At 43.3% G+C, this 25,824-nt stretch overlaps 1 protein-coding gene across 1 annotated transcript in view; it reads right to left on the bottom strand.

The window, feature by feature from the left end:
• Positions 1 to 25,824, bottom strand: part of LOC115644989 — a 258,015-nt gene that overhangs the window by 3,820 nt on the left and 228,371 nt on the right. Inside the window, exon 4 of the mRNA XM_030549406.1 lies at positions 19,703 to 19,762. Within this exon, the coding sequence (XP_030405266.1) occupies positions 19,703 to 19,762 (60 nt within the window). The remainder of the gene's footprint in view (positions 1 to 19,702; positions 19,763 to 25,824) is intronic.

Genomic DNA, 25,824 nt, shown 5'->3' with positions numbered 1-25,824 from the left:
GAGCTCCCGTTTAATGCTCAGGGTGGCGGTAGGGATATGGGGGGTGCATGAGGTGTGGGGGGGCTGAGTATGTGGGAGTGAAAGAGTCAGGCCAGAGGGCTGGGATCATGTGAGGGGGGTGCAGGTGTCTGGGCATGGGGTGGGGGGGGCCTGGGTATGTGTGGGGGTGCCAGAGTCAGGGCTGGAGTTGTGGGGGAGGTGAAGGAGTCAAGCAGAGTGCTGGGTGTGTGTGAGGGGGGTGCAGGGCTCAAGGCAGGGGCCTTGGGGGGGTGCGAGGCTGTGGTGCTCAGGGCAGGGGGCTGGAGGTGTGTGAGGGGGGGGTCAGGGCAGAGGGCTGGATGTGTGTGAGGGGGGTGCAGGGCAGGGGCCTGGAGGGTGTGCGGGGCACAGGATTTAGGGCATGGGCCTGTGGGGGGTGCGGGGCTGTGGGGCTCAGACAGGGGGCTGGGGGGTCAGGGCAGAGGGCTGGGTGTGTGTGAGGGGGTCAGGGCTCAGGGCAGGGACCTGAGGTGCATGCAGGGCAAAGGGCTCAGGGAAGAGGGCTGGGTGTGTGTGGGGGGGTCAGGGCAGAGGGCAGGGGGTGTGAGCGGGGTCGTGGGGTGCTCACAGCAGGGGTCTGGAGGGGAGATGCGCCTATTCCACCCCCCCTTCCCCAAGACCCTGCCCCTGCTTCTTCTCTGCCTCCGCCAGGAGCGGTGAGCACACTCACTCCACTCCTCTCCCACCCCTTCCTTCACAAGGGCCATCAGCTGATCAGCTGGCAGAGAGGGAGGGATGGAGAGGAGGAGGGGCAGGAACCCAGCACACTGTGGGAAGAGGCAGGAGAGCCAGCTGGATGAAGCTTCTGCCTCCATCCCCACAGGAGGGAGCGGGGGGGTGAAGAAGAGCGGGTCGGGTCGGGCCGGGCCGGGCCGGGCCGGGCCAGGCCGGGCCAGGCCAGGCTGGGCAGTATTTTAAATGGCACGCTGCTGCCTGCCGGGACTCTGGCAGGCAGCAGCGTGCCATTAAAAATTGGCTCACGTGCCGTCTTTGGCACACATGCCATAGGTTGCTGACCCCTGAATTAGGCCATTAGTGGCTCCAGTGATTCTCAGGTTCAGATAGTCATGTCATCACTCAAGTAAACATAGGAGCATGTCAATGATGGTCTGTCTCTGTACCTAGCATGTTTTACCTTAATACACTATATTTTAATACTAAACACAATACAAAGTAAACTAATTATAAAAGAAATAAATTAGCACAGTTATGATAGAAGTTATTAAAGCCCCTGTTCAGTGAGTCATTTGATCTAATGTTCCAAGTATTCTCATATAGGAGACATTTCTGAAGGCTCTTGAGAATTTCACACTCATTTGGATGTCAGTTTGATAGATTCTCTCTTTCTGATGCAAGACTGGTGAGCCAGTGATATCAGTACAATTGATTAGTACAGCTGTAAAGCATGGGCTGCCCCAGAACTGTTATATCTATCCCTAACGCATCATAAAATGTAATACAATGCAGCAAATACTTACCAACAGAGTGGGATAAATTTAAAGAAAGTCACAGAAGGCCACAATAATAGAACACTAGACAGGAGGAGGGAAAAGTCTTATCAAACAACATACTTCACAGCATAGTATTAGAATGCCACTAACAAGCCAATAATCACATATAAACTGCAGCTGCAAAATTAAAAAAAACATACTTAGGAAAGAGAATCAAAACCTGAGGCCAGCTCAGAGGGAAAAAAAGCAATCCTAGAGCAAATATCAAATGAGCCTACAGAACCCAAAGCAGTACTTAACAGCACTACATCATTGTTGCAATCAAATTTTAAATTAACAGCTCAAGCCATTACCATAGGGAGGTGAAAATGGCCAAATAATAGCTTTTCCCACCTCCCTCAGAGATATAAATAAAAAGCATGATTGAAAGGGTTCATGCAGGGAAACAGAACCAAATGTCTGCAGCATGGGCATTAACTCATGAGAGCCTGGGAAATAAGGCAATCAACATAACGTACAATCATAAGCCATATCACTCCCCGCTTCTAACCTCAGTCAGAGGGAACAAAACCCAAGAGAATCTACTGAAGACCCGCTAAATTGACTGCAGATTGCTCTCTCATCGACTCTAGTACTCCACTGGAATGAGAAGGGAAGGGGAGTCGATGGGAGAGTATCTCTCATTGACGTAGTGTAGTGTGGATCCCACGGTAAGTAGATATAAGCTATGTCACTAACGTACCTTAAATGCTGTACTCTTAGTGAGACAATATTGCCAAAGAGGATTCCTTGCTGGAGGTCCCTGTCCTCCACATATACTAGCAGAATCCTGCTGGCTTTATGGCCAAACCACCACCTAACCCCTACTTCGGCAGGGAAGAAGCCCACTCTCTTCAAGACAAAAGCAAAGTGCAAGCTTGTATAGCTTCTGGTCCCCTACCTTACCTGGCCATAGCCAGCATCTAACTTGGTATCAGTTTAATCCAAGAGCTGAAGTAAAAGGGAGTAGAGCAGCTAAATGAAGAGAGTTCTCCCTCCACTCCCTAGCCTAGCTGAGCAGCACTCCCTCACAGTTCCCCCTCATCCTTGGCTAGTGTGGTAAGAGCTCCTCTACTATTTCAATCTATTTTAACAGCTGATTTTATCCATATAATATTGTTAGAGTGTCCTAAGTTTGGTGATCCAAATTCAGGGCCGGCCCCAGGCACCAGCGGAGGAAGCTTGTGCCTGGGACAGCATATGCTAAGGGGCGGCACAGTCCAGATTTTTTTTTTTTTTTGCTTCAGCAGTTCGGGCAGATTTTTTTTTTTGCTTGGGGTGGCAAAAATGGTAGAGCTGACCCTAACCAAGTTGCTGCCAAGATAGTGTGATCTGCAGGTTATTGCTGATGCCTGTCCATTTGATTCAGTTTTGAAGTTTAACAAGGGTACTCTGAGCTACTTTTGTTTAGTTTAATATAAATGTGAATAAATATTCTGTCTAAAATCTTAAGATGCACTCAGCACCATGGTATCTGATTGCATGGGGGATGCTATGGTCCATACTGAAGAGAGAGGGAGAAGAACTGTTAGCTCATCCATCCTGTTGCCAGTAGATTGTTCCCCCTGTATATTTTACAGTATTTTGTCTATTTTGGTTTTAAAATGAGGTGATTAACTATGGATGCATAGACATTCAGGCAGAATGACAGATAAGGACTTTTAGAATCATAGAGTGCCACTACGACTTCTACAGCTGAAGGAAGCAGTTTCTTTCCATTTGCCAAAGAATCAACACTAGCCCTCGTATGAAGACAGAGCCAGTGCACAGCACTTACTAACACCCAAGGTGTGTAGCTTTTCTAAAATATATAGTTCACTGCTGCTATTGATCCGGTTTAATTTGTTGCACCATGTGTGTGTCATGTGTGCGTACATGCTTTTCCTTTCTTTCTTCCTTCTCATTCCCCCTTGCACTAAATAGGGTTTTGCAGCATAAAGAAATCTGTGAAGCTATTTGTAGCTTCAGCAATCAGGCTGACAGGGCTGCTGTCAGTTCAAAGCACATTCTTTCTCTCAAGGCATTACGTAACCAACGACAGAACGGATTTTGTTTTCCACATTTACCAGAAAGCTGCCAGCAAGAAAAACAATTCACTGAAGGTTACGGCAGTTAAAATACAGTGGTTTAAGATTTTATTTTTCCAACCATTACTTGACAAAACAAAAAACAGATCTTTTTTGGAAGAAAGTTTCTTTTAATTGTGATTTATACCCTTTACTTTTGGCTCTGTACAATAATAAAAATCTCTCTCATAATAAAAAAAGAATAATTTGGAACAATGGTAGAAATTGCACACAAAAGACATGCAGAAGTAGTCCTTGGCCAAAAGAATCCTAGTATTTAAGGATGTCAGATTTAAAATGAAGATCATGCTGCTCTTTAATTTATTTATACCTCCAGTTAATTTGTGACACAAGATGAAGTGAGCATCTGCTCTAAAAAACTTCCAATCTAAAGTGCCAGTTCTGTTGAGTGGACCATTACACCTGTGCAGAGCCCAGCTAATGTCCCTTTAGGGGAAGAGGAGCTTTACACCAAGAGAAAGGGGAGATTCCCAGTTTCCCAAAAGAGATCTGCAGCACTTGCTTCTACTCTTATAATCTTACTTATCAGAGTTTTTAAAAGACATTTACATGAATGAGTCTTTAAGGAAATATATATATTAGAAAAGCTATTCTGCATCATTTTAGGGATGTTTTAAGTACATTTATCTTCCACTAAGGCGTGTGGTTGGACTCATGGTAGCTAAGGCATCTGACTTCACAACAGGGATATAAAGTACTAGATCAGTATGAACAAAAATAGCTGTCTTACAAACATTTTCAATTCAGAGCCAACACTGATGCCATCAAAATTGGCAGTTTCCTGAGTGCCCTAAACCCTCCAATTACTTTTCAGCTTATTTAATTATTTCTTTTCCCCTATATGATATATCTACAATTGTAGAACTATTGAGGGGTTCTGTATTCAACAAAATGATAGGTTTCATGAGAAGGTCCTTCAGACAAACTCCCCAGGCCAATGCTGTAATGGATCCTTATGAGGTGTATTCCCACTCCACAGTGAAGAGCTATTTAACATACATACAGATTTAGCTAAAAAACTATTATATAGAATACTATTGTACTGAACTTATACCATCCATTGTTAAATGTGCAGCTATTTAAGAAAAGTGAAAGTTAAGTCTGTATCTACACTAAGCACTAGGGATGGGATTCCTCTGTTCATGTACATGCTCACGCAGACTCAAAGGAGAGCTAGTGAGAGTATAAACAGTAGTGTAGCAGCAGTCCACAGGCAGCAGCAGAGACATGGCCGAGCCATGCTACATACATACCAACAAGTTTCGGGGGGGGGGGGTGTGCTCAACGTGGCTCAGCCATGCCTCCACTGCTGTGACCCATACTACTGCAGCTACACTGCTGTTTATACCCAATTGGAGCTAGTGCAAGCCGGGGTGCTGGAACAGCTTTTATAGTGGGGGTGCTGTGAGCCATTGAACCAAACTGTAAATCCTGTATATAATGTAAACCACTTTAAGTTAGGGGGTGCTGCAGCATCCCCTGCACCCCTCATTTCAGCATCTAGGAGTGAATGTGTATGCAAGGAGAAGGATCACAGTCCTAGCCCATAGTGTAGTTGTATCCTGAAAGGAGCTAGTAATCTACATTAGAGCTGGTGAAAAAAAAAATTAAAAATTATTTGTCTAAGGTTAAATGTTTTGTGGAAATGTATCAGTTCTGACTGAAATTTTTAGACAGACAGATCCATCCACCCACTATTCCCTCAGAGTAGCCTGGCGGTAAGGGCACTGACCTGGGATGTGAGAGACAATGTTGAAGTTCCAGCTCTGCTTCAGACAAACTGGGACTTCAACCTTGGTTTCTTGCACTCCAGATGAATCAGTCTCTTTTACGCCCCTGTTGGCACTGTGTATAAATATTTCAATATTCATAGCCTAGTATGATGCTTACTCTATATCCTGTGGTCAGGGCATTTGCCTGGCGTGTAGGAGACCCAGGTTCAAATCTGCTCTGGCTAATTTATAGCGAACTTGAATCTGACTCTCTCCCTTCATAGGTAAGTGTGTTAACCAGTGGGATCTCTTGTTTATTCATGAAAATTTGTGAAAGGTCTCTGTTTTATGCTGCATCAGAACAAAACCAAATTCTAAAAACTTGACATTTTTCACGAAATGGAATTGTTTTCCAGACATCCCTAGTCCACATGCTGTTATTGGCATAAAGGACTGAAAAATGTTATACAAAAGTCTGCTAGCAAATGCCTCAGGCTCCAGGTTTTTTCACATTATCAAACATTCCTGCACCAATCAGCTTTTCACAAACACTGGTGCTAGTAAAGCTCTTTTGTTTAAACATTCATGGAACGTGAACTCTCAAAGGTAATGAGCCTGGCTGAATTGAGATTTGCTTTCATATCTGAACAAATATTCATCACAAAATTATTGCACCATTTGCTCAGCACTACCTGATGCAGAGTTGGACAGTTCTGAGTCCACCCAAAAGAGGGCAGTGGAACACATACACACTAGGAAGTTTATTACACATTTTATATATATGCCACTTCTTGTGTCCAGTCCTGCATTTATTTTCCACAGGGGTTAATGGAAGTTTGCAGCTTGAAAGGAATACAGGATGATTAGGCCTATGTAGTATAACATCAGTCAGTAAATGTGTTATATGTAGGGACCATTCCAGCATTTCTTATTCATGCAAAACTCCAACTGGGCCCACCCCAAAGATCTTAACTCAATCCTTAGTCAGACAAAACTTGACTTCAATAGTTTTGCCTAAATAATGAAAGAGTAAAAAGCTCTGCACCCCAATGAGAGTTTTTCCTGAGTTAAGTACGTAAGAGCCCTATTGTGTTATTTCTGTATTTATCGCATCTCAGAGGCTGGAATATATTAAAACAATATATAGTTTATAAGCTAAAAGTAAATGTATTTTAATAATACCAATAGCAGCTTCTCAGGGCACTGCAATTCTTCATGCAGCTTAGGATAAAACACTGATTAGGTACTGTGAAAAGTATGGACTCAGTCCAACTCCTATTCTGCCTCACCAAATAAAGCTTATTTTCTGTGTTGGCCTAAAAGTGTGAAATTCAGTTCTCATTAAGTTGTTTCCGATGTCAGCTGGTGCTGATGCTGGTTTCCTTAGACTGTTCCTCAATATTAAGCGGCAGTTATACAATTATTTCAGAAAAAAAACCCATAGTTTTGACATACAATATTTCTTCCAACTGAATCTTGGCCTTTAGCTCTCAGAAGCAATTACAGAGGCAGCTACTCTTCATTTCATTTGTTTTCATTAGCAGCAGGAACAAGACAGAATTGAAGCACTTAATTTTTTCTTCTCCTGATTTTTTGTTGAAACTCCTTCCTAGCCCGCACCTCAAGTTTAGGACTTGGCACACAATGGGGAAAAAGTTTATAACAGTTCTGAGTCCATTAGTCATCTTTAAAGACTGAGACGGTCTCCACCCCTTTTCAGCTCCTGAGTTACACAAATGGAAAGTAATGTGGGTGTGACTGGCCACATTATGAGAGCATGCTGCACCTTCTAAAAGGAAGTGCAGAAGGCACTTCACAGCATGCTTTCCTTAGCTTAGCACATTCAGGGGCATGTTGCCTGTCTGTTCTGCAGGCAGGATGCCTCTGGTACTCGTGGCCTTTAGAGATTAAAGGCTAATTATGATAGCTAGAGCTATGATTGCATAAGGCTTTATTGTAGTCTTACCCCAGTTTTACATCAGTGTAATGCCACTGATTTCAGTGGAGTCACTTTTGATTTAAGCCACTGTGACAGGAGAAACAAGCCCTTTTTGAAAACAAGAATGATTTTTTAATTTTTTTTTATAAACACTGAAATTAGAAACTGAGACACATTTGCCTTACAGAAAGTGCTATGACAGGACTATATACTGTGCAGCATATTTTGCATTGTTGAGGAGCATCAGCAACTTATGTCATTAGTTTAGACTGTAAAATGGAACTGGTAGAGACAACAGTGCAACATACAGAACTATTCTTGCCCATGTTCTCTCTATCTTTTAATTTAGCTATGTGTTGTAGAAGTCTATGGCAGAGGTTCTCAAACTGTGGTCTGCAAGTTCCATTCAGGTGGTCCGCAAATAGTTTCCTCTAAGATGCGTGCCTGGGTGGCCGCACACAAAAGAATGAAGGGCCACCCAGATAACTAGTGGAGCCATGCAGGCGTGGCTCCACCAATTAGGTGACTGGACCCTGGAGAAGATGGACATGTATGGTGAGGTGGTGACCTTGGGGTGAATAGGGGATAGATGGGATCAGGCAGTGGGGTGAGAAGAGGGGGTGGGGGAAATCTGGGACGTGCGGGGCTGCGGCAGCCAGAGAAAGAGGCGACTTTCCCCAGCTCCAGACTGCGGTTGCTGGAGAGAGACAGCCCTCCTTCCCAGCCTCAGCTCTGTGACTGCTGCAGCGGGGGAGATAGGGCACATCCATTGCATTAGAAAGGTAAGACTACTGATAGTAAAATATGAGTTGTGTGCTTTTATTTGTAGAACAAAAAATGTTAATTATTAAGGGTTTTTTTTAAGATAGGGCTTTTATCCAAAATGCTTTACAATAGTTAGCTAACAGTACAAACAACATTTGGAAATATCATTAAGTGGTCCGCTGAGACCCTCAGCAATTTTCAAGTGGTCAATGAAAAAAAAGTTTGAGAACCACTGGTCTATGGAACTACTGTTTAAAGTGCTTAAAGTTACTCATGTTTAAAACATCTTGACAAATCAAGGCCTAAATCAGGCCCTGACAGTGCAAGCCTGCATGCACTTCCTCCATTCCTGTAGGTTGAGCCAGTGCGCAGAGCTACCTGGCCATGCCGCCGCCTAGGAGCTGAGCGAGGGGGATGTCACTGCTTCTGGGGAGATTCCCAGGTAAGTGCTGCCCAGAGGCTGCCTGACCCCATCATAGAACCATAAAATATTAGGGTTGGAAGAGACCTCAAGAGGTCATCTAGTCCAATCCCCTGCTCAAAGCAGGACCATCACCAACTAAATCATCCCAGCCAGGGCTTTGTCAAGCCAGGCCTTAAAAACCTTTAAGGATGGAGATTCCACAGCCTCCGTAGGTAACCCATTCCAGTGCTTCACCACCCTCCTAGTGAAATAGTGTTTCCTAATATCCAACCTATACTTCCCCTATTGCAACTTGAGACCATTGCTTCTTGTTCTGTCATCTACTACCACAGAGAACAGCCTAGCTCCATCCTCTTTGGAATCCCACTTCAGGTACTTGAAGGCTGCTATCAAATCCCCCATCACTTTTCTCTTCTGCACACTATGTAACCCCAGTTCCGTTAGCCTCTCCTTGTAAGTCATGTGCCCCAACCCTCTAATAATTTTTTTTGCCTTCCACTGGACTCTGTCCAATTTGTCCACATCCCTTCTGTAGTGGGGGGGACAACCAAAACTGGACACAAAACTCCAGGTTTGGCCTCACCAGTGCCGAATAGATGAGAATAATCACTTCGCTCAATCTGCTGTCAATGCTCCTACTAATACAGCCCAATATGTTGTTGGTCTTATTGGCAACAAGGGTACACTACTGACTTATCTCCAGCTTCTCGTCCACTGTAATCCCAGGTCCTTTTATGCAGAACTGCTGCTTAGCCAGTCAGTCTCCAGCCTATAGCGGTGCATAGGATTCTTCCTTCCTAAGTGCAGGACTCTGCACTTGTCCTTGTTGAACCTCATCAGATTTCTTTAGGCCCAATAATCTAATTTGTCTCAGACTCAGACTCATAGACTTTAAGGTCAGAAGGGACCATTATGATCATCTAGTCTGACCTTCTGTACAATGCAGGCCACAGAATCTCACCCATCCACTTCTATAACAAACCCCTAACCTATGTCTGAGTTATTGAAGTCCTCAAATTGTGGTTTGAAGACCTCAAGCTGCAGAGAATCCTCCAGCAAGTGACCCATGCCCCATGCTGCAGAGGAAGGCAAAAAACCTCCAGGGTTTCTGCCAATCTGCCCTGGAGAAAAATTCCTTCCCGACCCCAAATATGGTGATCAGTTAAACCCTGCGCATGTGGGCAAGACTCACCAGCAAGCACCCAGGAAAGAATTCTCTATAGTAACTCAGATCCCAACCCATCTAACATCCCATCACAGACCACTGGGCATACTTACCTGCTGATAATCAAAGATCAATTGCTAAATTAATTGCCAAAATCAGGCTATCCCATAAACTCATAAATGCCTCTGAGTTTCCTGGCTCTTGTTAGGCTTGGAAAAGGAAGTGCTGCAATCTCAAAACAGCAGCCTTTTTGATATCTCCAGTCCAAATTTGGAGGGTCAGCAGTTTGGGTTAATTAGATAAAAATGTACAAATGCATCCAGATTTTTGTGAAGCTTATATGAAATGAACCTCTAAACTTCGTTGAGGTTCACTCATTACTAGTCAGATCCATTTTGGATATGCATACTATCAGATAGCAAAACTATAAAGCTGGTATTGTAGCAAACCCCCTCAATGTCTGAGAGCACGCTAGGTGGCCCATATGTTTGGACCATGCTCTGGGCACTGCAAGCATGGGTCTCACCAGGCTGTAACCCTCAGTTGGTTCCCATACATACTGATTGCTTCTTAGTAACTCAGGATTCCTTTTCTTGGGCTGCCAGAAGTGAAAGATGAAAACGTCCTGGGCACATTTTCTTTAACCGTTACCATAAGGAAAAAGAAACCCAATAGTTCCCAGACAAGCTCCTTAGAGCAACCCAGTACAGGGGCACAAAAGTAAGAGTCCCAGTGTAATGCTCTCCACTGTAGTCTGGCCTGCAACTGCAGCCCTGAAGCTTCCTGCTGCCCTCTCCAACCCCACCTTTCCTCTACAGCCAGTCTCCAGAGTCCTGCCTCTGGCTCCTTCCTGAACCAGTTCCCTCTGCCAGTAATTCCCTTTCCTGTGCTCTGGTGGTTATGGAGCCATCTGCTGGCTAGATGTCAAACTAGAAGTTAACATAGTGCCCCACAGCAGTGAGCAAGCAGGTTCATTACAGGATGTTACAAGGAGTAAGCAGGCCTGGCACATCTATATGCACCACAACAAATTGGGGCAAGACACCTGATATAATAGAAAGCAATAGGAGAATTGATATCACAAGCTGCAGTCCTGCTTTATAGTTTAATTAAAGTATTTAGACAGGTAAACGGTAATACCGTAAATATTGAACTTCTGTTATTTCAGTCCTTAAATAATCTTCCCTATATTTTTTCTTCATATTCACAAACTGAAACATAAATTAAACAGGAACCAACATATGTACATAACTAATGTTATGTCCTTGTACTGCATATGCCTACTCCTTCCCTTACCCCGCCTCCTTTCATGACCTACTTAGAGCAAGCACATGATCTTTTATCTATATATAAAGAACTATGCATATCTATAGCACTCCATGAACACCAATGGTTCCAATTCTTTGCCCTCACAACTTGATTATTTTTTAAACCCAACAAAATTAAAAAGCTTTATTAGTATTGGGGAGGATGTGACTATCAATGTTTTTCCCTGCAAAGACATTTACTCACCTCTCAGTAAAATCACATTGGAATGCTGCAACATTAGCTTTATTAGTTTTATTATTTTCATCTCAGAGAGCAGCCTGTAATCAATAAACAGAAGCTTTCATCTTGATCATCAATCTGTTTTTCATACATATTCAGCTTTTCAGCCTCCCAGTAACACTGCTTCAGATTTTTTGATGTATGATAAAGGCTGAAGAAGTGATTTTACCATCCGTTAAGACACAGTAACATTGGTATACAATCTATTATTTTAATACCCTAAAGCCTTATTTTTCTATGCTTAAAAATTGTAGGAGTCTTATAATGGTAGAAAGCTTGGTAAGAAGTTACTTTCTTTATACTAATATTTTGCTACTGAACATTTTTGTATCAGTCAGTGACCCAAGCCTACTCTAGTGTGACATACAACTGCCCAGAGGCAAATACACAGGCTCCTGCACAGCAAAGCATTCCCAGCTCTTGTAATAGAACTGCAAGTCTCACTATAGTTGGTCTTTTACTTAAAGCCCGAGCTTCTGGAATCACATGATTAGATTAGAATCTCAGCCCCCAGGCCCTTTTTCTGTTTAAATATATTTCCAGCCCTCCTGGCTGCAGCTAAAAGCTTGGAAACACGAGACTTCAAGACTCAAAACCAGAAGGCAAGTTAAAAAAAATCAAATCAAAATTTTAAACTAATTGTGATTTGGGGGCCTGAAGCATGATTTTTGAATGCATGCTACTGGCAATACTGATTGCAGAACATGACACTTAAGTTAATGTAAGTTTTGTAATCACATAACTGATGCACCTCTATGGACATTTTCTTGGCTAAAATGTGATCAACTTTAGATTATCATCTTCATATATTTAAACTAGGGTCTCTTACCCAGCATGATCACCTCGCAGAAGAAATTAATACAAATGAAAAACTGTCACCCCTAACATGCATGCCCAGAACAATCTCAAACCAAGATATATTGACACACTGCAGCCAAGAGGATCTGAGCACCATCATTGTCAGGAGGCACTGGAGATGGATTGGCCATGTGCTTCAGATGGAAATTGATTCAGCCATCAGAGTAACAATAAGATGGACACCAGAAGGCAAGCAAAAAGGAGGCTGCCTGAACACAACATGGAAAAGAGCTGTGGAAGCCAAGCTGAAAAACCTGGGGCATAGCTGGGGAACCACTGAAAGACTTGCCAGAAACAGACAGGAATGGAGGAGCTTCATTGCTGCCCTAAATGCCAGAAGCATACTGGGAACATGATGATGGCGATGAATATGCATGTAACAGAAGAGGAACAGTTGAAAGCTGATAGAAAATGGCTGATGATCTTTGGCTGCCTCTGGTGGATAGGACAAATATCAAATTTGGACTTTTCTGTGCATTGAGCAGCCTATGAAGTTTCAAAATTATTGCTGAATGGGAAGGTGGGAATCATTTTTCTCATTTAGTAACCTCATCACAAGCATTAGAAAAAAGAGTCACATTAAAAGAACGTCAAGGTTGCAAACTCAGGCACTCAAAAATTTGAAAGTGTCAGAATTAAGACCGCCTATGCACCTTTACTTCTCACCCCTTTGAATGTATGCATAATCACACACTCTCCAACCACATGTTTACAATTCTGACAATCTCAAGAGATCAAAAATCATAAGTCAGAACCCCCAAAATCATGAGATTGACCAAAATGTTTTTTAAAAAATATATGGTGTGGATTTTTGGTCTATTTTTTAAGTTTCCCCTGCCCATCTCCAAATGTGTGTTTGTCAGGAAGTGTTGCCCACTCTTCCAAGTTTCAAGTATCAGAGGGGTAGCCGTGTTAGTCTGGATCTGTAAAAGCAGCAAAGAGTCCTGTGGCACCTTATAGACTAACAGACGTTTTGGAGCATGAGCTTTCGTGGGTGAATACCCACTTTGTCAGATGCATGTAGTGGAAATTTCCAGGGGCAGGTATATATATGCAGGCAAGCTAGAGATAATGAGGTAGTTCAATCAGCGAGGATGAGGCCCTGTTCTAGCAGTTGAGGTGTGAAAACCAAGGGAGGAGAGACTGGTTCTGTAATTGGCAAGCCATTCCCAGTCTTTGTTTAATCCTGTGCTGATGGTGTCAAATTTGCAGATGAACTGAAGCTCAGCAGTTTCTCTTTGAAGTCTGGTCCTGAAGTTTTTTTGCTTCAGGATGGCCACCTTATGGTCTGCTATAGTGTGGCCAGGGAGGTTGAAGTGTTCTCCTACAGGTTTTTGTATATTGCCATTCCTAATATCTGATTTGTGTCTGTTTATCCTTTTCCGTAGCGGCTGTCCAGTTTGGCCGATGTACATAGCAGAGGGGCATTGCTGGCATATGATGGCATATATTACATTGGTGGACGTGCAGGTGAATGAACCAGTGATGGTGTGGCTGATCTGGTTAGGTCCTGTGATGGTATCGCTGGTGTAGATATGTGGGCAGAGTTGGCATCGAGGTTTGTTGCATGGATTGTTACTACAGTTACTATGGTGCGGTGTGCAGTTACTGGTGAGAATATGTTTCAGGTTGGCAGGTTGCCTGTGGGCGAGGACTGGCCTGCCACCCAAGGCCTGTGAAAATGTGGGATCATTGTCCAGGATGGGTTGTAGGTCCCTGATGATGTGTTGGAGAGGTTTTAGCTGGGGACTGTATGTGATGGCCAGTGGAGTCCTGTTGGTTTATTTCTTGGGTTTGTCTTGCAGTAGGAGGCTTCTGGGTACACGTCTGGTTCTGTTGATCTGCTTCCTTATTTCCTTATGTGGGTATTGTAGTTTTGAGAATGCTTGGTGGAGATTTTATAGGTGTTGGTCTCTGTCTGAGGGGTTAGAGCAGATGCGGTTGTACCTCAGTGCTTGGCTGTAGACAATGGATCGTGTGATGTGCCCGGGATGGAAGCTGGAGGCATGAAGGTAGGCATAGCGGTCGGTAGGTTTTCGGTATAGGGTGGTGTCTAGGAAGTGGACCTCCCGTGTAGATTGGTCCAGGCTGAGGTTGATGGTGGGGTGGAAGCTGTTGAAATCATGGTGGAATTTTTCAAGAGACTCCTTCCCATGGGTCCAGATGATGAAGATGTCATCAATGTAGCGTAGGTAGAGAAGGGGCGTGAGTGGACGAGAGCTGAGGAAGCGTTGTTCCAGCTCGGCCATAAAAATACTGGCATATTGTGGGGCCATGCGGGTGCCCATAGCTGTGCCACTGATCTGGAGATATATATTGTCATTAAATTTGAAATAGTTGTGTGTGAGGATAAAGGCACAAAGCTCAGGAGCCAGTTGTGCTGTAGCATCATCAGGGACACTGTTCCTGACAGCTTGTATTCCATCTGTGTGTGGGATGTTCATGTAGAGAGCCTCTACATCCACGGTGGCTAGGATGGTGTTTTCTGGAAGGTCACCAATGCATTGTAGTTTCCTCAGAAAATCAGTGGTGTCACGGAGATAGCTGGGAGTGCTGGTGGCATAGGGTCTGAGTAGAGAGTCCACATATCCAGACAGTCCTTCAGTGAGAGTGCCAATGCCCGAGATGATGGGGCGTCCAGGATTTCCGGGTTTGTGGATCTTGGGTAGTAGATAGAATAACCCTGGTCGGGGCTCTAAGGGTATGTTGATTTGTTCCGGTGTTAGTGTAGGGAGTGTCCTGAGTAGATGTTGCAGTTTCTTAGTGTATTCCTCAGTGGGATCTGAGGGAAGTGGCCTGTAGAATTTGGTGTTGGAGAGTTGTCTGGCAGCCTCCTTTTGGTAGTCAGACCTGTTCATGATGAACAGGTCTGACTACCAAAAGGAGGCTGCCAGACAACTCTCCAATTCTCCAACACCAAATTTTGGCCTCCATTGCAGGAGTTTCACCCCCACATCTACCCAATGCTGATGCAGCAATTAATTCTGCCCCCAACTTCCAAATCATTCCTGTCTCCCCAGTCAGTTCAGCCTCCCAATCTCACTTCTGTTCCTCCTAAGTTCTTCACACTCACCCAGGCCTGAGGGGCTGCAGTGGGGGCCCCTACTAGGTATGGGACAGGGGGCAGCTCTGGGGTTCTTCACCTTCTCCCTTCTTGGATTGCCACCTCTCAGGTACAAAAGCACAGGGCATCTGGAATGATCCTGAGCCATAAAACTAGACAGCTGGCAAGTGTGCACTGAGCCCCTGTACAGGTTTCATGGAACAGCTACTTCAAAAAGAGGAGGGGGGAGAGCACTTCCCACAGGAGCTCTGATTAGTTGATCAGGTTCAGGAGGTGGGCAAGTGGGATAGGCAGACATTTCTCCTACAGTCAGGGCTTGAATTCTCTTGAGGGCTGGAACTTCTCACATCATCATGAGACTGGCTCCAGCCACAGCTGAAAATCATGTCACTCACAAAAAGAGGACAAGACCGTCAATACTGTGATTACATTTTGTTCAGCAGGCCCTCTGTCTCATTCAGTGCACTGGATGAATGTGCTCTGGGAATTACTCAAGGCTGGGTAGTGAAGGAGGCTGTTGTGTGCCTGACAGTGACCCCGGCCTTATTTATTGAGGGAGTTGAAAAACGTATTGTGATTGAGGCTGCAGACTGGTCTGGAGGAAGAGAAAGGACAATCTGGTGGTTGTGGTTAACGCAGCTGAATCCTTCTACTGGCTTCCCCTTGCCCCCTGTGTATCCCCTTGTCCTCTATTCAAGCTCCTTGTCTTCCCTCTCAAGGTCCCACACAATTCCATCCCCACCTGTATCTCATTTTGATTTTTCACTTCTAAATCCACCAGTGAGTTCTACCTCATCTTTCCTTTCAGTTTCCCATGCTGCCCCCTCCCCCACCCCACTGGAAATCTTACCCTATCTCAGGGCTCTAGTCTGAAAGGTGCTAACCACTCTGGCCTTGATCCAGCAAAGCACTTAAGCACATGTTTAAATTTATACTTGTTAGTAATCCTATTGAAGTCAATGGCACTATTTGCATATTTAAAATCAAGCATATGTTTAAGTGCTTTGCTGGATGAGGGCCAGAGACCTGAGCACTCCTTAGGACCGGAATCTAGATCTTTCAAAGGTATTTAGGTGCCTACAGATTAAAATCAGGGCTTAATGGGATGTTCAAAAGCTTTAGGCTGAGCAAAACATAAAAAACAAAAATAAAGAAACCCAAGACCCCCAAAAGTCCCATCCCACACCCACCAGCTAATCAGCAGAGAGAGAAAAAAGCTGGCTAATTAGAGTTAGACAAATACCACCCAAGTGGCACAGCACCTCCTGGAAAAAGGCTCCCAGGGGACTTCTCTGCTCACCTGTCCCTAAAGCCAGCCCTAGCTGTAGGCGCCTACCGTATTTTATTTCAAATGTCTCCACAAACCTTGTTTCACAAAGCTCACAAACATCTAATCCACATCAGTAAAAATGCCACCATCTACTCATTGCGAAGCAAATTATACAAACACACAACGATCCAATCTTCTAAATTTCCAAATGGGTTCTATATCTGCTTCATGTTGCCTGTCTACATGGATCCAGGTTACAAATGTTTTTAGCAGTATGGGTGAGCTCTGTTGGAACTATTCCTATGGGTAATTGCACTCCAGTGACTTAAGGCCCTTAGACTGTTAACTCTTTAGGATAGGGACAATATTTTACACCAGTGGTTCTCAACCATAGGTACATGTACCACTGGGGGTATGCAGAGGTCTTCCAGGGGGTACTCATCTAGGTCAGTGTTTCTCAACCTGGAGGTTGTGGGATGGGCTTAGAGGGGTTGCAAGTGAAGGGCCAGCATTAGGGTTGGCCACAGGGGGCCCCACAAAGCTAAGTTACATGCTTCAGCCTCAGGGGGGCAGGGCTCAGGCGTCAGACAAGGCTCAGAAGTGAAAAATAGGCTGAAGTATCACACTGAAATGTAAGCACGATATTTATATTCCAATCGATTTATTTTATAACTATAGGGCAAAAAATAGAAAGTGAGCAAATATTCACTAATAGTGTGCTGTGATACTTTTGTACTTATGTTTGATTTTGTAAGCAAGTAGCTTTTAAGTGAGGTGAAAGTTAGGGGTACACAAGACAAATCATACTCCTGAAAGAGGTACAGAGAAATAAGTTTTGTTAAAAGTAAAAACATCTGCCCCTGGATTTATGGTCTCATTTTTTATCGTGGTTTAGGTTTTGCCATGTTAATTCCATAAACAATGTAAAAATCTAACTAGATAGTTTTATAGTAAGAGAAGGTACTTGAAATACAATGTTTTTCTCTCTCAGAGAATAGCAGCTTAATGATTATCCTGTCATAAAGCACGAGATAGACATTATAAACCATATCAACTAGAAGCAACATTTCAATGTTTACATAAACTATAGTGCTTGAGAGCACAGCTCACCAATTTCCATCATTTTGCATTTTCAAAGTGACTTTCTACAAAGCCCTGAAGAGATTAGCAAATATCAAAGAGCGCCTTTCCAGATCCAATCTCTGGAGATTCAACTACAGCACCATAAAAAACACATCATAATGGAATGTGCAAGGGGTATTTATGTGTATGAGGGAGGTAAGCGGGAGGCACTTTCCTGAAGCCTTTGAAACCAAACAACAACATTTTCTCCTGCTTGTGAACAGTTAATTGAAAAATGTGTTCAAGGGCTTCCCCGGGCAAACATCTAACTTTTGGATTCTGGTCCTTAAACAATTCAAGAGGTTATTTTCAATATCATGCAGGACATTATTGCAAATTATGGAGAGAGAGTTCCTTATTCTCAAATGGAAATGAAAACCCTTTGAACATATTTACCTAGTAAAGATATCAATGGACTTTGACTCCACTGGCCCATTTATGCTTAGGCATCTGTTCTGAGTTTATACATTGTATGAATCCTTTGCAAATGTGAAGCTTCTTAGAATCACAGGGTGGCCACAAGCACAGGAATAGACAGCAGACACCAGGCATGGATTAAAGCACAGACATAGTTGACCAGTGTTTAAAATCCCAGTTTCTGCAGTCATGGGATTATATACAAATCTGAACTTCCATTTAAAAAAAAATAATAACTAAGTTCATGGTTGCAGAGAAAAGTTTGAAAATGTGAACCAAATGGAACCAAATCTCAGACACTGCCTGACCCTGCAGACAGTTTGAACAAATAGCCCCAGGAGGCGTGACATACCCCATGCATCTCTGTGAGATGTTCACTCCAAAACCCATTGGTTCTAGAGCAGTATTTCTCAACCTGCAGTCCAATCAGCACACAGCTGCAGCCCATGTGACATTCTCAGGGCCATACAGGTAGTATATTTATATATATTGCTCATACTGGCAAATAGGCTGAGAACCACTGCTCTAGAGACTCCTACCAACCCCACCATTGCAAAGGACTCTGTGCGTGGCAGGAGGTGATGAGTGCAGTAAGATGAGCCCAACCAACTAGCTAGCACAGCATTTGAAGGGTGAGCACTAGGATTCCCTCTGCTGTTCCTTAGTCTGGGAGTCCTTTACCACCACCCCTGCCTCTCTGGCATAAGAGAGCTGCTGCTGCTGGAGGGTGCAGGACCAGGGTGGCTTTGGGTTGTGATGTGCTGAGGGCCTCAGACTGGCCCTGGCAGGCACAGGAATAGCAGCGAGATGACAAGAATCAATATGACCTCAATAACTTATTTGTCTTCTCAGCAGGGATGACTCAGTGCATATTTTCCACATAACTCTTGGTTTGTACACAGACACACACAATACAGAGAAACATGTATCTTCTAAAAGCCAGTGTCCTAAACATATATCATCAGGCTATTTTATTTTTCCCAGACTCGCAGTATTTAATATGCAATAGCCACAGAATAATATATATGTGTCTCAGGTGGTTTTATTTATACCAACTAAAAGTTTAAGCTTTAAGATCTTTTGTGACATTATGTTTAAAAGAAAAGATGAGACAATAATGACTGTACCAGTTCCCTCCAATTATTTGATATCATGCTGCTTCCCTGATGCACAATGAAGTAACTCCATCACCAACTGTTGTTACAATTGTCTAACCATCAACCCTCAGAACAGAAAGCTGCCTGGAGATTTGTTTCCCCTATCAGCTTTCTGACCTGCTAAATTCATAGTTTAATGGGGTTTTCCCTCTTTCCCCTTTATACACATACAGTAGAAAACAGCAGCTGTTTATAAGGGCGAGAGAAGGTTAAACTCTATATACAATGAAGAAAACACACAGAAGCTGTTGACAAGAGGTGGGGGAGGGGAATGCCTTTCTGCAACACAGAAGACATTCGCTGTGCCATCTGTTCTTGTGCCCTGCTACACACCATACTGCTGTGCTGTTTTACAGGCAGCTGCTGTTTCCAAGTGTCAGTGTACGATGTTAACAAGTAGGGCACCCACATTTATCTCGGACTGAAAATATCTGGGAAGGGTCATATGGCTTCAGATTAGGCCACACCCTGTATTTGCCATATGACCTCTTGCACATTTCCCACTGCCTTCAACTCTGTTGTGCTTCACAGCTGCTGCTTGCAAGTTATATTTTTGCTCCATTCATAAAAACAAATGGGTTAGTGACATCATTGCCTTCAACAGCATCCTCCACATACATGTATTTTGGCTTCCTTTATACTCACTGAATATCGTGCCAGAGGTGATTCAGCACTTGTTCCCAATTTCACGGATGAACAAAGTTGCTGTTGGAAGGAAAGTAATGAATTAAAAAAATTTCTTCATTGGAAAAATAAATAACCAGCTCTCGGGTTGTCAGAAAAGAAACAAGTGCTAAGATTGCTACGAACATCAGGATATCAACTGGTAATGTATGAACTGGAACTAAGGATTACCACTGCCTGCAGAAGGAACCTCATTCCATCTGCACAATGTGCTTCCTTGGTCAATAAAGCTGATCTTTGTCTTGCCATCTGCAGTACATCAAAGTGTGAGCAGAGATTTTTTACAGTCTAGGAATCTCGTCTCTGCAACATCACTTAAACACTATTTGTCTAACCAAGAGACATGTCTGAAACTACTAGTACAAGCTAGTACTAGTACCAGCTGCCCAGTTGCATCCCCAACTCTTTGTTTCCTTCACCTCAGCCTAATAACTGTGCCTGCAACTGACAGCTCCCACAAGAGCTTTCAAAGGGTTTGCCACAAATGCCTACTGTAAGCAATTAACACTTAAACAAATTGAAAGAAAGAAACCCATCAGAGCTACTGCTGTCAACTCAAAAAATAAACTGATATGCTAGCCACACACATAGACTTTGTGACAGTTTGATTGGGGGGGAAAACTGGTTTCCAGGCCCTTCTTCCACATGCAGAGCTGTGGTATATCCCTCCTTTGAAGCACCATTTTATCTCTGTTGAAATTCTCCAACCCCACAGGGCTTTAGGGAGTCTTTCATTCAGACACCAAGCAAAGCTGAAGAGAGAGTTGGTTTTTTTGTCACTGAGATGTGGCTAGTGATAACATGGCTGTTACTGCTCACAGACGGTTAGTCTCGCACTGCTGTAATCATTGTCAAGACCCCAGTTCAACTGGCACTGCTCTGTTTGAGGGCTCAGACATCTAAGAACCTGTAACAATAGCTTCAGCAAGACATAAAAAGTAGCCCTTGATCAGCAAAGCATTTTATCATGAGCTTAACTTTAAGTGCATACCTACATGCAGGGCTGGCTTTAGGAAGTGCGGGGTCCAATTCGAACAGTTTCAACAGGGCCCCAGCAGGGATGACCAAAAAAAAAAAATGTGGGGCTTGTACTCACCAGGCGGTGCTCTGAGTCTTCGGTGGCACTTCAGTGGCGGGTCCTTCACTTGCTCCAGGTCTTCAGCGGCACTGAAGGACCCGCCGCTGAAAACCCAGAGCAAGTGGAGGACCCACCGCCGAAGTGCCGCAGAAGACCTAGAGCGCTGCCAGGTGAGTAAAAATTAAAAAGGCGCCTCTAGCCAGGGAAGGGATTCTCACTGGGCGCAGGGCCCTCTTAGGCGCTGGGCCAATATTGGTGGAATTGGCCTAAAGCCGGCCCTGCTTATATGCAATGCTGAATTGGGGTCTTTTCTCCACTGGGTTTAAATATAGGATTCAGTGATGGCATTGATTTCAATAGAATTACTCCAGTTGTACACTTGTGCAAATGAAGTCATTATCTGACACATGGAGTCTCCTTACCTTTTCAGCATGGTTGTTGTGAGGCTTAATTAGAATGGCCCTCAATTCAGGAAAGCAATAATATCTATGTTCAACATTAAGTTGTCCTTAAGTGCCCTTTCTGTATAGGGATGTTTTTTTCTGAATCAAGATCCATGTTTGGAAAAAGGTTGGAGATTCCTGACGTGCTACAGAAATGCAAAATATTCATTATTTTTACCAGTCCAGATCTAAGATAAGCAATGAAAAAGATTTTGGCCCATTTTCAGCATATAGGCAGGTACACATTCATGGATTCAAAAGTGCTTTCACTTTGCTCACATACCACCTAACTTGCATATACACATAGCTAGAGTGTCACCAAACTGGATTTGCCCACAAACAACCAAAAAGAGGTGATATGTTTTAAAGATTAATTTGTTTTGCTTCCATGTTATTTCAAGGAAGTATTTTATTGTGCAATGCCATGTAAATTCAAAACAATAGTTAACTATTACTATGCAAGACAGATACATATTTGGCAAGCTAAAATGATATCTTAATATATTATGCCTTTCTCAAAATATGTTACATTTTCTCTGCAGTTTTCCTAATGGTGCTGCAGCATCCAGTAAACAGTTTACTGTGACATCTATTGGCAGCAATGAAATTAAAACTGACATGAGAATGCTAGCTTCAGCAAGAGGCATTAACTTGCATCTATAAACAATGTTTCCTTTTTGAAGGGTTTCTTTTTTAAAATCAGGCCTATTTCACAACCACTTTCCTTTCAAAGCAAAAGATGTAAAACATCAGGGACTTCTGGATAGAACCACCACTAGCCTGAAATGCACAGGTATATTTTTCAAGAAATAAACTGCTGCAAAAAAATTTAGTGCTACAATAGAGGCTTAACTGAGGAGTTACCAATATTCCAGGGGGTAAAAGAAAACATAATGCTTTGCCTATATGTGTGTCACACAGTAGGGTTGTAAATAATTCAGATGCTCATTTCATGCCTCAGTGTGGAGTTGTTCGGGGTGTTTCCAACTTCTCTTATTAAAATATTATTTCACCTCCTCACGACCCAATCTAAGCTTTCATCAGTTCTCGTTTACACAGGCAGTCTGCTGCTCGATAATGTGCACTGTAACTGCTTTTACTTGCTGCCAAAGCTTGCTGAACATCATAACCTAAAACACCAAAAGAGGCCAAACTGGCCTGTGCAAACACAGATTTCATTCCAGGTGGGCTTAGAAAGAGGGTTCTCAAACTTTCTCACAGGATGCAATACATTAATAGGGACATCTTACAGACAACATCCCCTCCCAGTTCCATTGGAGATCTGAGGCAGCTACAACAATTGTTTACATGGAAAAGAAAAAGTATTTATGTATTTTAGCTGTCCTTAACGTGGTCAGAACTTCATCCCTTTTTCTCCTTTGCTCTTCATTTTACCTTCTGTTACATTCTTGTTTCCCCTGCACATGCTCTCTTTCCACTTCGTTCTCCTCTCTCATTGCACATGCTGTAGAATCCTCTAGTTCCCTTCTCTCTAACTCCCTTGAATGCTTCACATTCTGTGGTTCTCATCTCCCCCACACATGCTGCCTGAGCACCTGGTTCCCCAGATCTCCTGGCTACCTGATCCCTGCCTCCCTTGGACACGTTGGCCAGCTACTGGTTCTCTTGTCCCATGGACCTGCCTTTCCTGCTGGCACCTCTGAGCCCCAAGAGTGGCTCCTCTTTCTTTTGCTAATTCCTTTTGTTCCTTAATAGAGGCAAGTTCTTTCTTGTTTCCAGCTTCTTGTACAGGTGTCCAGGCTCTTCCAAAAAAGCTTATAGAAGCAGCTAGAAATGAGGGATCAAATTCAGCTCCAGGGTAGCTATTCCTCTCTATGGAGCTACAATGAAAGAATTTGACCCCAAAACACATATAAGAAGAACTAGAAGCCAACAGGAGGCGGCAGCACTGAGTGAATGATTTTGCAGCTCTCCATGGATCTCCACTGGCTCAAGGAACAGGTTTGAAAAATCAGCCCTATAACCTGAAAAGTGTAACATGAGTTAAAGGTCAATGATAATGTCACTTTAAAGGATGATATTAGTCTTCTTGTTTAAGGCAATATATGAGACAGTTTAACACTGGATTTAAGAATATTACCAAGCACATTCCATTCCCAGATCCCTGCAGGTGCTGAAGACTCAATATGTGGTGGAACTGTTGTAGTTTTGTTGCTCAGTGAGCAAATAGCAAACACAGGGAATTCCTATGCCCTGGCGTTATAGAGCTGTGCTCTCTGGGTGTTCCTTCCACTTCAGAACCTTTTGGAGCTATCTGGAGTCATTGGCTGTATATCTCCCCTCCTCCCGTGAGGAGATGGTGGTGGTTGCCATGGACATTCTGGGGTACAATCCACACCAGTAAGGGGATCTGTCACTGCCTGTTCTGTAGCCCTGGGCGCCTCACAGTGATTTGTTGTTATAGCTCCCAGCCTGGGAAGTTCACAACCAGCCTACTGTAGCAGTCTGCATCCCTATGTTCACCATTTTTACAAAACTATAATGGATTTGTAGAAAGTATTCCTTGTGAGGTATCATTTGAAAACTCAATTTGCTGATTATTGTCCTGGTAAAATATATGTGGCATTGTATGTAAAGTTAAGATTCTACTGTATAACATTACTGAGACATGTTCCAAGTTTATAAGAGCAGGAACAAACCAGTTCGTCAAAGACAGAGTGATGCCTCAGTTTATTTGATTTTGTTGATACCTGGCTATCACATGGTTAAGTGGCCATTCTTCAGCAGGAAAAAGGGTGTGAGTGAGAAATCTACATTTTGGCAAAGAAACAGCTGAAGGTTCCCATCCACACAGACCTTCTGTCTCCTGACCCGCAGCTGGAGATGATTTCCAAAAAAAAACCAGAATTATAACAAAGGGGAACAGATGCCTCAAAATACTCCCCCCTTTCTCTCTGCTCATGGTATCAATACCAACTGAAGGACAAGGAAAGTAACACTGAATTGGGGAAGGGGTCCTGGCTGAAAGGATTCCAGCCTGAAGCATGTGGTGAAAGAAACCTTTATTTTGAATTCATTTAGTTTGTTAAGTTAGATATTGTATTTTGTTTTCTTATAATCAATTCTATCTTTTATACCTCATTACTTACAATCATTTAAAAATCTCTCTTTCTGCAGTTAATAAACTTGTTTCATCTAAACCAGTGTGCTTGGTTTACAGTGTTTGGGAAAATTCATTTGGGATAATAGGATTTGGGCATATCATTTTCTATTAATTAAATGATGGGATTTATATGAGCTTATATTGTCCAGGAGAGTGCTGGGCAGTACAAGATGGGGGAAAGTCTGGGATTGGGAGTTTGTTGGTGTTGTGCTGCAGTGTAATCTATGGGTGGCTGGTTATAGCAAGCGTACAATATAGCTGGGGGTAATTTACATATTGGAGGCTGAGTGGGGGCAAACCGGGAGTGGTCGCTCCCCCACTAAAGCAATGTAAAAGGCACCCCAGGTTGGAGCATTGAGGGGACACAGCTGTCCATCAGTCCAGATTTTGCCATAGGTCATATCACACCTAACAGCATTCAGGCCATACACTGAAGCGTCTGTGTGCTTAAACAGCCCTAGATCAGCAGCTCTGACCTTACCAGCCTGTATATAGCCCCACTGTGGCTTCCACCAGTCTTTGTTACAAGCAGCAAGGTGATCCCAACACACTCATTCCCGAATTTTCCCAAAATTTGTTTTCTATAACTTCTAGCTCTCTACTGGACAGTTCAGAGAAACAACAAGGGCCATCTGTTCCTCTAAAGACACAAAACCCATCAGCTTATTAATGTAACTGTGGTAAATACACCTTTCCCTTTAAACACTGCACTGAGTTAGTTTTAGTAAACATAAAACAAATGTTATTAACCACAGAAGATAGGTTAAGTGATGCCAAGTAAAAGGAATAAAATTAGAAACGGTTACGTGCAAATAAAAGTGAAACATGCATCTAAAAGTCTAAAACTTAATCTAGCAAGGTACAGGGAGTTTTGTTCAAGATGTAAAAGCAGCAAAGAATCCTGTGGCACCTTATAGACTAACAGACGTTTTGGAGCATGAGCTTTCGTGGGTCAATACCCACTTCATTAGATGCATGTCTGACATGCATCTGACAAAGTGGGTATTCACCCACGAAAGTTCATGCTCCAAAACGTCTGTTAGTCTATAAGGTGCCACAGGATTCTTTGCTGCTTTTACAGATCCAGACTAACACAGCTACCCCTCTGATACTTGTTCAAGATGGTTTCTTTCACCATTCACTCTTCTTCCCAGCAGTGGCTGTCTTAGAAAGGACCTTCCACAGGAGCACAAGGGGCTGATTTCCGTTTTCTACCTAGGTGAAAGTCCTTTGCCTAAGCAGGTTTCTCCCCTATACAGTATTCAGTCCCTGAGATTTCAACTCACCTCATCTGTCTCAGCTTGCAAGAGCTCTGTTCTCTTGTATCTGTCTAGCGATGGATGTCAAAGATGGCTTATGTCCTTTCTTACATTTTCCAAAGTTCAATTACTTTGTTTCAGGTAAGGATGACCACCTGCTTTTCTTCCCTTCCTGAAGG

This window comes from Gopherus evgoodei, chromosome 2 (genome assembly GCF_007399415.2).
Source record: "Gopherus evgoodei ecotype Sinaloan lineage chromosome 2, rGopEvg1_v1.p, whole genome shotgun sequence".
NCBI classification, from domain to species: domain Eukaryota; kingdom Metazoa; phylum Chordata; order Testudines; family Testudinidae; genus Gopherus; species Gopherus evgoodei.
The sequence above is the reverse complement of the archived record's forward strand: the minus strand, read 5'-3'. Positions and strand labels throughout refer to the sequence as shown.